We start from the raw sequence: 12,246 nt of genomic DNA, 5'->3' as shown, positions 1-12,246 counted from the left end.
CATTGATAAACTCCCATATCTGTTAGGCGAAATACCGCAGTGTGCAATCACAGCAGCAAGAGTTGTGGCCTGTTGAGAAAAGGTCACCACTGGAGCAACATTGTAAATACCACCAATATTTATCTGTTTATTTATCTTCCCCTAATATTCGTACTACAACTATTTGCACATTACTTAAACACTGTAAATAGCTGATAATATAACATTTTGAAATGTCTATCTTTTCTAAACCTTTTTGAGTGTTTAAAGTTTTTTGTCAATGTTTTGTGTCTTCTCACTTTTATTTTCACTTGCTTTGGCAACGTAAACTTGTTTCCCTTGCCAATAAAGCCCCTGTGAAATGAATTGAGAGAGAGAGCTCCACACAATAATGGAGGAACAGACAGGGCCATTTTAATAAGTGTGATTTATAGGTATATTTTTGCCAAGCCTCAGCGCATTTAAACCTGCGTTTCTTAGGTCAGTAGAAACAGCGCTGTGGGAATTAGCACCTCTTTATACTTTGCCTTTTCTCCTCTTCTTGTTCCTTTCATCTCCCTTTCTCCCCACTCTTCTATTCACCTCTCCAGATCTCTCCTATCCTTTTTTAAAAATCTCTTCTTCTCTCTTTGCTTTCCTTGGTTTTCTTCCTTCTCCTCTCCTCTCTCTGTCATATTTTGTCAATGGGCAGATGTGTCTCTTAGGGCCACACAGTAGAGTCACAGCGTAATATTGATTACCCATCATATTTCAGAGAGCGAGAGAGAGAGAGGTTTCATGCCGATGGCCATTAGGCCGAACAGTGGAACATAGGCCAGATGCAGGCCCAATATACGGTCGGACAGTAGGCCGCGGAGACATTAATATGTGTGACTTGTGTACTAACTTTCCAGTTTTCCGTACTGCATGTATTATAGTGTTTTTTTGTTTGCTGACTTCATGTAAATTATCAATAAAGTATATTGTATTGTACAGACAGACAGTACAGACAGAGATAGAAAGAGACGCAGCCTTATGAACATCACCATGTTTTATTCATGGGACGTCGTTGCGTTAACCTTGTCCCTGTGAAAAGCTTTGTCTTCTCTGTGGTTAAACATCACGCCACTCCGCCGCCTGCTGCAGACACTGTGTTGCTCCTTTTGTTCTCCTCTCCTTTCATACCTCATCCCTTCATCATTAAACACAAGGCCTCTCAAGAGAAAGACAAGATAGATGAGAGAGTTGGAGAGAGAGCGAGGGAAAGAGGCAGAGAGATGTAGAGAGAGTGAGGGAAAGAGGTGAAGAGAGAGGTAGAGAAAGCGAGCGAGGGCAAGAGGCACAGAGAGAGAGTCTGGAGAGATGTGCAGTCCATCATCTTCAGAGAGGTAGACTAGAGGTGTCTGGAGGGTTTATTTTTGTCCCAGTCTGAGATGTTAGTCTAGACTGAGGAGACGCTACGCTGCTGCCTGCTACTGCCTACGCTGCTGCCCGCTGCTGCCTGCCCGCTGCTGCCTGCTATGGCTGGGCACAGACAGGATACATCCAAAATGGCACCCTTTTCCCTTTATTAGTGCATTACTTTTGACCTGGGCATACAGGGCTCTGGTCAAAAGTAGTGCACTATAAAGGGAATAGGGTGCCATTTGGGACACATCCAGAGAGCTGGTGAGCTTTCATACTACCCTCACCAGGGAGAAAGGTCAAGTGAACTTCTAAGGCCCTATTCCCACAACGAGATATGAAGGAGAGTCTAAGGAGCTACCAGATTAGGAAAAACTCTGGACCCCAGGAAACATCCTCACCACCTCCTGAAATCACCACACAATGTTACAAATGAAAAAATATATCCCATTTTACATATTTTTGGTGGTGGGGATGGGCTTCCATAGTTTATGTGGTTCCAGTCGTGTAGTGGTGCCTGGAGAAGTTGGTATACTCGAATTAAACCACATCAGGAGACCACTTTTGAGGTCTGGGGAAAAAAATAAGAAATGTGGATTTTTTAGAGTAGCCTTTCATTAAGGTATGCAGGCACCTAGCACTCTTGTATGATTAAAGGTGTTTCTGTAGCACATGAGATAGAGTTTGCAAAAGAAATGGTCACTGGATTGATGCAAATAATAATCATCATCATGATATCATTCTGTCAGGTAGGCATTGGCTACATTGTAGCTAGTTAACATTTAATAGAGAAGGTTTTTGGGAAAGCCTTTCCATCTACCTGAAGACGGTTAGAACCTATCATTAGCGTCAATATATTTTTCCTGTTCCTTAATTGTTTGAAACATAGACATTTTACTTCATATTATGAGGCATGTCTTACCTTGCGACAAAGTAGCCTATAGCCAAAATCCCACCATAGAAACATGGAGGCAATTCTTTTTTATAGACTTACTCATATGCGTTCTCCTGTTCTATTGGTTTTCTTTCAACTTTCTTTCATTGCCTAGCAGCCAAAGGCATTACTCTAATCATATTAGCAACCCATGATAGTTGTTGCATCTCTAAATCCACCCACTTTCTAACGGATATGTCCATCTCTGTCCATGAAACCGCTTGCATTTTAGAACAGTGTTTTCCCGCAAATTGCATTTTGGAACATTCAGGCGTAGGCCTACTGCCGTGTGCACATTGCTGCGCCTAAAATGTGAAAAAAAAGAAGTTTATCAACATTTTAAGCTAAACATTCCGATCAGTTCCATCAACCCTATTAATTGATACGGGCGTATACCTCCACTACACTACTTTGATAAATATCAGTGGGGATGAAGAAGTGGGTGTAGGCAATGCCCACTGAAAAATAAGTGCTTATATGACGTATACCTGCGTAGGCCTATACCCTACACCACTGCGTGGCTCAGTGCAGCCGGCCGATATGGCAACAATTTCAGAATTGAACATGCTGTACATTTCAGCTATTTCAAAAACACCATTTATACTGTAGGAGTGTTGTCTCCACGAGACAATTCTGTTTACGCTGCTCTGCTTCAAGGGGGGCAAATGTCGGGCGATGTCTTGCGTTACCTCCGGAGGTAGCGGACGAGACGTAAGCAAGTACGCAAGTTCACATTTGAGTAATTTGTCTAGCCAACGGTATTTTTACGAAAAGTGTAGTAAGTGTGAAGAGGCTCTAAGTCCAAAATACCCCACATTCTGGAAACAGATTTCCATGTTTTTATCCACCATTGCTGCTAAAAAGATTTCCCTTTTCACTAACTACACTTCTTCTGAATGACGATTCTACCTTGAACCTTACTGATCGCGAAAAACGTATATGGCTTGCAGGACTTACGCCTCGATCACACCGACAGTGTTTTCCAATGGAACAGTGCGTTTGCCTTGCAGCATTGCGTTGCAGAGAGAGTTGTGGTACGTTCTGTGTGGTACATACGTTGGATTTATCGAACGTATGCGTCAAACTGTATGCGCAGAGGCCTTGACAGAAATGGTATCAGAAGGTGAATGCTGAACTTTTGTTGGACACATACAGATGAGTCTGCAGCCAAAAAGATGGTTGTATTATGTTGACAAGAACCTCGCTCTCTGCCATTGCGTCAATGGGCACTTTCATTTATGGATATTGGTTTGAGTCATTTCATTGTCAATTGGGATTGTTTTATCCATAAAAATATATATGTTTTATTTATTTTTTCCGCAAATCCCCCACGGGCTGGATTGAATGGGCTGGCAGACGGATCCAGCCCACGTCCTTATGTTTAAGACCGCTGCTCTAGACTGAATCCATGTTTCTACAGTTCTGTAACTCCGAGACCCAGCCAAGCCTGAATTGTACTGTTAAGAGACTGACTGATCCTGCATTGATCCCTGACAGATCAATGGATATCTTGTATCTGTGGATCAGGTAGACCACCTGCCTGCCCTCCAAGTTAGTTTGATCAACAGAGCAGTACAGAGTAAAGAATCAATGAATGAATCAAGTGTGTAATGAATTCCCAACGTGGGAAAAGCACAGTGTTTTGGGGGGTATAGAGTGCCTGGGGTAAAACAGAGGCATTTCCTGTGTGTTCCCTCTGTGCCAACTCATCTCAGCATGCTGTTTGTTCTTCTATTGCCTGTGTGTTTTCAGCTTTAGCAGAGTCTGTCGAGGGTATAGAAGCCTTCTCATTGGCTCTGTCTCATATGGCCCAAAGTTCAAATGGTTAGTTGGAATTGAACAGGAGAGGTCGAATTGTGTTATCCAGTCGACACAACCTAGTGTGGCCACACTACTTTACTCTGGTGATCATACTACTAACATGTCATCCTTATGTTTCCCTGTGCAGGTTAGCTCTCTATGTGTATGAGTACCTGCTGCACGTAGGGGCACAGAAGTCAGCACAGACCTTCCTCTCAGAGGTAAGTGTGTGTGTGTGTGTGTGTGTGTGTGTGTGTGTGTGTGTGTGTGTGTGTGTGTGTGTGTGTGTGTGTGTGTGTGTGTCCACTCTCCTAGAGCAGGGCTGATTCTGCCTCCTATGCAGTGTCTGGTGTGTGTGTGTGTGTGGTTAATTGAATTAGTGTGGAGCACAGTGCTGAGCTGGCAGAGCAGGCAGGGCAGTAGGGGGTTCAGTATTTAGCCTCCATTACTGGGATCAGCCCAGAGAGTTACGATAGACCACCTAGCTGACAGGTTACTCTCTCTCTCTCTCTCTCTCTCTCTCTCTGTCTCTGTCTGTCTGTCTCTGTATGCAGGTAAGGAGGTTTGAAAGTTGAAACCAGTAATTTTCTCCAAATCACTCTAAATTAAAATGGAAAAGGAAAATGAAAAAAAGAAAGAAAAGAGCAATAGAGAATGCATCAGCTGGCTCCAACCCCCCCCCCCCCCCCCCCCCCCTCCCCCCTTCACACGGACACACACAAATACACACACCCTTTCCTCTCTGGCATCCCATGGCATATCACTCCGTCTGTCTTCCGGAGATGGTGGAGAAGAGAGGGAGGCGGTGGGTTTGAGTGTGGGCGCCGAGCACATTAGCTGAGAGAGGGATGTGTATAAACACAGCCGTCCCTCCCATCCCCCTACACTACCCAACCCACCATGGCTCCTACTGGAGTAGAGGACAGGAGAGGAACAAGGCTTTAAATAGCTGTTAGCCACTCCATAGAGCTGTGTTTACCACACACATCTGTTGACACCTCCAGGCTAAGACCCTGAGACCCAACACAACCCAACACAACCTCTGATTGGCGAAATACAGACAGACCACTGCTTCTGCTGCTGAGGGAACATGGGTTAGTTGGATGGTGTTCACTGTTGACACTTTCAAACATTGGCTACGATGAACAGAATGTTCACGCTACGACTGTAGTTGTTTATTTCAAATAGGCTCCTGAACTAAGTAGAGATAGAGAGATAGACTGACAGAGAGAAGGATTGGAAAGTCAGGTTAACAGGGGAGTTGAGTCATGCTGTAAACCTTCTACAGCAGGGTGATGTCACTCTCAGAGCCAGCCTAAACAATACCATGATAGTCGCCCCATTGTGTACAGTTTCCGTAGACATCCACTCTACACCACCGCTCAATCACATGGTTTTACTGTGTGTGTGTGTGTGTGTGTGTGTGTGTGTGTGTGTGTGTGTGTGCGTGTGTGCGTGTGTGCGTGTGTGCGTGTGTGCGTGCGTGCGTGCGTGCGTGCGTGCGTGCGTGCGTGCGTGCGTGCGTGCGTGCTCGCAAGTGTGCATGCTTTCCTGTGTGTGTGTGTGTGGGGCCATAAATCAGGTTTACTCCAGAGGATGATGTTACTGCTTGCATTGACCTTGTGTGGAGGCACAGGAGATGGCATGCTAAGGTTTGAGAGCGAGAGAGGGAGAGAGAGAGAGAGACCGAGCGAAAGAAAGGAAAGAAAGATAGTGATGGGGCAAAGCAAACACAGGAGTGTTTCAGGGTTCACAGTGTGTGTCCTGTACAAAGGACAGATTGGCCTCTCAGGTTGGTACATGTCCTTAAGAACAGCCCCACAACTAACAATGGGCTCTGTCAGGTTTATAGTACACAACACACACACACACACACACACACACACACACACACACACACACACACACACACACACACACACACACACACACACACACACTTGAGGACTTCAGTTGCAGTACAATGGGGTCTACACCCGACACATTATATACCTTTGAAACCTGTCTGTCTGTCTGTCTGTCTGTCTGTCTGTCTGTCTGTCTGTCTGTCTGTCTGTCTGTCTGTCTGTCTGTCTGTCTGTCTGTCTGTCTGTCTGTCTGTCTGTCTGTCTGTCGTCTGTCTGTCTGTCTCTTGGGTAGATCCGATGGGAGAAGAACATCACATTAGGAGAGCCCCCAGGGTTCCTCCACTCTTGGTGGTGGTGAGTACAGTTCTACATCCTTCACTCCGTTCCCTCACCCTCTCCTTTATCTTCATCCTCCTCTCTTCTCTATTATAACTTGTTTTGAATGACAATGACTTATCAATCGACCTTACTGGGCCCGTATTAAAAAAACTTCTCAGAGTAGGAGTGCTGATCTGGAATCAGTTTTCCCATTTAGATTATAATGAATGGACAGGGGGACCTGGCTATTCTACTCCTACTCTGAGATGCTTTGTGAATACGGGCCCTGGTAACATTCTGGAATAATCCGAATGATAACATTGCTAATGATAAAGATATTGTTATTTTTGTTTGTTCAGAACCTCTTATGTATCTAACTTCCCCTGCCTTCCCTGTGCTGCAGTGTGTTCTGGGACCTGTACTGTGCAGCCCCGGAGAGGAGAGAAACATGTGAGCACTCCAGTGAGGCCAAGGCCTTCCATGACTATGTGAGTCACCATCAACATTACATTACCTCATCCCGTCCTCAACCACTGCTGCCCCACACTGGTACCTACTGCTGCCTTACACTGGTGCTAACCAGTGTTCTGCCAGTTTTTTTCAATAGATGTACAATGTATAGGAGTTTAGCGGCTTGATGTAGGCTACCTGGTAGTGGGTTAGACACCTGTCTGATTCAAGCCTCTCTGAGTGGACTAATCCATTGTGGAGGCCACGGGGATGGTACACTAGTATCACCAGTAGTACATTTACCGTTAACTCCCATAATTTCTACAATGTTTGTTTGGTTACGGTCATATATGTTAATGCATTTAATATATTATTATTACAGTCTTACCGTTGTCATTTTAGGAGTGGACACGTTGTTTGCAGAGTGCACAACCTATGCTAAACTTTTGTTTGGAGCACTCCTGTCAATCTTGAGTAGGAACACGCACCTGGTTACGCATAGAAGTAGGCCTAGGCTTCCTGGCCTGCGTGCCAATGTAGGCTCATAAATGTGCCCATTTGGGGATCTGATACTATTTCTGATTGTCTTAACTCACCATTACTTTAAAAAAAAAATATATATATATATAAAAAAAAAAATATATATAAACTTTATTTAACTAAGCAAGTCAGTTAAGAACAAATTCTTATTTACAATGACAGCCTATCCCAGCCAAACCCTAACCCGGACGACGCTGGGCCAATTGTGCACCACCCTATGGGACTGCAAATCACAGCCAGTTGTGATACAGCCTGGAATTGAACCAGGGTCTGTAGTGACACCTCTAACACTGAGTGCCTTAGACCGCTGCGCCACTCAGGAGCCTGTGAAACTGTGGAACTGCTGTGGAACTTCTCACAGCAATTTTTTCTTCGCTTCGAAAAGCAAGTTAACCAAGTCTGTTTTTACATCCATTGAGAATGACAATAGTTCATTAACGTAGCCTATTTGAAAAATATTTCCAACTCTCTCCCTTTCCACAACCAGTCAGCATGAAAGGGGAAAAAATGTTATGCTCTGATGATGGAAATGTCATTAAAAAAAAGGCTACCTGATTACTTCTTATCTTTGCGCAAATAGCCTACAGCTGTGTTGGTCTGTGTGGAGCTCACTGGTGCAGGAAACTGAGGGCCCAGAATATTTTATACAATGTTGCAAGTTTGCTTGCACCAGCTTCAGGCAGGACCCAACTTAATAGTTGATACAATGTTTCAAGTTAGTTTCAGACAGACCATGCATAGCCAATGGGATTTATTGAATATGTATTTTTATCAGGATGTTTTCTACCTGGCTGGCTGCAATGTTTTTATTTATTGGCTTTATGTAGGCTATTTTTACATATTGGCAATGGCAATAGAAGTTACTTTTACATTTCTATCATTTTCATTTAGATGGATTAACCACAGGACATTGATTTTGAGATATGACAACTTTATTATAAATTAAATGAAACTATTCCACGAAAATGTGCATATGAAAATCATAACTGGCACGCAGATCAGTAGGAAAGGTACGATAACTTGGCACTCCAAATGGAAAAGGTTGCCGACCGCTGGTGTGGCCTATTACCGGCAACTTCAGGAGCATAACGGCAGAATCTGCCAAGGCCAGCAGCAGCGGGAGGAGGAGGAGGGTCAGGACGGGAACAGGTTTTTTTCTTCTGGTTTTATTTGCAGTTCTTAAAGCATAAGGCAAAGTAGCCTACATATAGTTGATAGTTGATTTTACATTTAAAAATGTTGACCAATCAATTGGTCAAAAGAACAGAGGACTCTCGGTCGTAAAAAGGGAAAGTCATGTAAGCATGTCCAGAGCCTGAGCTGGGATGTGTATAAACACTTCCTTTGTCTTTTCTCTCTCTCGCCCGAGGGAGGTGGAGGGGTCTCCTGCTTTTTGAAGTTGTTGTTCTTTCTCTGGAGCCAGTCTGACTCATCAGATTTTGTGTGGCTTGGTTTATTGAGATGCATTGTTGAGAGTGCACAGGTCGTAGCTTTTTGCTTTCTCCTCTCTCTCTCTCGCTGCAGGCCTAGTGGGCAACTACTCCCCCCACAGACCCCCTCTCAGTGTAGTTGGAGGCAGATGGGGAGGTGGGGGCACGGTGCACAGTGTGTGGAAGAGGTGTGCGTGTATTTGTGTGTGCAGGAAGATGATGCTGATTCTGGTGATGATGTGTGATGAATAGGCTCCTGGGAAACGAAGCAGCAGCGCTGTGATGATGTCATCCTGGCTCTGGGGAGAGGAGCGCCGGAGGGCGGCCCGACCTCTGAGCCCTGAGAGAGAGAAGGGTGGGGTGGGGGGAGTGAGAGAGTGAGGAATGGAAATTGGAGGGTGAGGGAGAGACAATGAGGGTCGAAAGAACAAGGGGGAGAGTGGGGGATGGAAAGGGAGAGAGCTATGAAGAGAGAAAGTGGGAGAGAGAGAGATGGAAAGAGAGATGGAGAGGGGGGGCTGGACAGAGGCAGCATGAATCTGAGTCACAGAAAGAGGGAAGGAATAGAAGGAAGAGAGGAATCTCATCTTGCCTATTCCCTCTTCATCCTGCCTCCTCTAAATCTTACTGGTAACAACACCACACACAGTCTAACTACATAACTTCATAGAGAGAAACAATTACTGGCAACAATGAATCTTTCGAAAACTCCACAATTTCAGCTTCTTCTATTACTTTCGGTAAATGCATCAATTAAGTACAGGCAGGCATGTGGTGAGCAAAATAAATGGCACAAATTTGTCCATGTTCTTCTTCTGGATGTAATCTGTGGGTTGTAATTAGCCAGGGTCACTTTCAATTAACGGTGATTGTGAGATCCAATCTACCACACAGATACTGTAGCTACTTTACACAGCTCAATTAACAGAGATAGGGAGACCATTATGGTCGGCGTTATTGAAAAAGGAAAACACCTTGATTTGATGCGGATCATCATTTGTTTCAATCGTCTGACTTTGAGGCTGATGAAGATGTAATCAAGCATATTTGTGGTAATTCTTTTCAGATAGCTAATTACTGTTCGGGAGATAGATGGATAGAGAGTTGAGTCAGTTCTTTGAAGATACTTCCTGTGCTCAGCTCATTCCATGGTGTCAAGGCTTTGGTCTCCATCTGTATTACTATACTATTGTATTATCTGTGTGTCTGTGTGTGTACTTTGTGTGTGGTGTGCGTGTGTGCTTGCATGCGCAACTGTGTGTGTGAGTGTATACATTATGTGTCTGACGTGAGCCGGTATTCCAGGAACTCCAGGGAAAAGTGAGGGAAAAAAGAGTGATGAATGAAGTGAAGAGTCCTGCTGTATTGATTTCATCTTCAGTCTGGGTGTTTCAGCCAGGGAAACAACGTTTACAGTTCTGCTAAGTGCTTTTTAAATTGCCTTCTCCATGCTAAATGAGCAAATTTCATTCGAGGAGGGACACGGAGTCATCAAAACAAGCTATTTTTACATTATTTCGATCAGCTCGGAAATGGACCAATTAGAAGCTAACTCACAGAATATTGCTTTTCTGTCTTTCAAACAAGGTTATAATAGTTTTGGGATTTTATTGGATTTTTATTTCAAATTTAGTTTCAGTTCGTTTTGACAACGTATTTGCTCGTTTCGATTTATTTTTAGTTGTATAAAACTATTTCTATTTAGTTTTTATATTTTTATGTTCACTTTTAGTGTTCGGGGTGGAAAGCATGCGTGGAAGGCTAGGAGTCATTGATGTTGTATAGTTTTTTGGGATGTCACTACTTTCAACTGGGGGGCAGTAATACATAAGGTGATGGGTTAAATTTAAATTATTAAGTCAGTCTCATTGTGACTTGGATTTAAAAAGAATAGCGCTGAGACTAGAGCAAAAATAAGGATGAAGGAAACTTCTCTCGCCCATGTTTACACCAATCCAATGCTTTTTAACTTTAGTAGTACATGTAAGAATCAAGTTAGCTATGTAGCTATTTTTTCCCCTGTTAGCTAGTGATAGTGATCAGATTATCTATATATTGACAAGATACTGGACTGACCGCTCTAACAATGGGAATAAATGTCCAGAAAGGCAGAAGGCAGGCAGGAGAGGGCAGGATCAGGAGGGGACATTCTAGCCAATGACAGGGCAGATACGCGTGTGAACAACAGGAACAATGATGATATAACAGTTTTTTTTCTCAAAGTTGCTGGAATGCCAACTTTCACAGAGTGTACAAAACATTAGGAACACCTTCCTAATATTTAGTTGCTCCCCGTTATGCCCTCAGAACAGCCTCAGTTCGACAGGGCATGGACTTTACAAGGTGTCGAAAGCGTTCCACTGGGTTTCTGGCCCATTTTGACTCCAATGCTTCCAACAGTTGTGTCAAGTTGGCTGGGAGTGGATCTCTAAATCGTTCCATCTCCTCCCACAGATGCTCAGTTGGATTGAGATCTGGTGACTGGGCAGGCCACTGCAGTAAGCTGAATTCACTGTTATGTTTTCGTTTACTATAATAACCTTGCTCTCAAGACTTCGATCCATGCAGGTCAATCAGATTGTTCCTGACGATTCTATGAGAGGTTGGAAGGTAACAAAGAAGCAGGATGATTCTCAGTGTTATGTGGTGACACTATAATTCTGTGCCAATGTTCTTTCATAACAGGTCCACAACAGTCATACGCCATTAGTTTGATCTCTGGATTGGGCCTGTAAAGAGAACCATGTAGCATCACTCACCCCTCTAGTTTCTGACCCATTTTCTAACATTTAATCCAGCTCTTTTTAGAGCCATGATAAGTACTAGTCTCGTTTGTAGCTGTGTCTCCAATCTCCATTACACAGAGTACCACTATAAGCCTAGCAAGCCAGGCCAGGCTATGTAGACACCAGTAAACTCTACCCTACTTCTTGCCAGCTAATCCTGCCTCCTTGTCCAGCTCTTATTGGCACCACTCATCTAGCTGACTTCTATCCCATTTATTATCAAGTTAATCCCCCTACCTTTTTGAAACAATGGTCTATTCTTGTTCTGCTTTATTGATATCACACTATTATCAGAACTAATTTCTTTGTGATCACAGGGAGTTGAACACAAACATGAGCAAATTAAACAGGATGGAAAGAGAATCATGCCAGCATGAAATTGCTTGTAAGACCTGTAAAAGCAACTCAAGCATGTTAACAAAGCCCCCACCACACACACACACACACACACACACACACACACACACACACACACACACACACACACACACACAAACAACTTTGGGTAGAAACTGACATTTAATCACTGGTTTTCTTATTGAAGAATTGCATATTTTACAAAGGCTATGCGTGTGTGTGTATATATGTTGGTGTATGTGTGTGAGGATGTATGTACAATATACAGAGAGGGAAAAAAGTATTTGATCCCCTGCTGATTTTGTACATTTGCCCACTGACAAAGAAATGATCAGTCTATAATTTTAGTGGTAGGTTTATTTGAACAGTGAGAGACAGGATAACAACAAAAAAATCCAGAAAAACGCATGTCAAAAATGTTA

At 43.6% G+C, this 12,246-nt stretch overlaps 1 protein-coding gene across 1 annotated transcript in view; it reads left to right on the top strand.

The window, feature by feature from the left end:
* The window catches only part of LOC106585065 (single-stranded DNA-binding protein 2), a 97,027-nt gene that overhangs the window by 40,944 nt on the left and 43,837 nt on the right, over window positions 1-12,246 (top strand). The window contains exons 2-4 of the mRNA XM_082968516.1: window positions 4,245-4,317; window positions 6,236-6,297; window positions 6,665-6,749. Of these exons, the coding sequence (XP_082824642.1) occupies window positions 4,245-4,317; window positions 6,236-6,297; window positions 6,665-6,749 (220 nt within the window). The remainder of the gene's footprint in view (window positions 1-4,244; window positions 4,318-6,235; window positions 6,298-6,664; window positions 6,750-12,246) is intronic.

Source organism: Salmo salar, chromosome 24 (assembly GCF_965601325.2).
Source record: "Salmo salar chromosome 24, fSalSal1, whole genome shotgun sequence".
Classification (NCBI taxonomy): Eukaryota; Metazoa; Chordata; class Actinopteri; order Salmoniformes; family Salmonidae; genus Salmo; species Salmo salar.
This window is presented reverse-complemented; position numbering and strand designations above follow the sequence as displayed.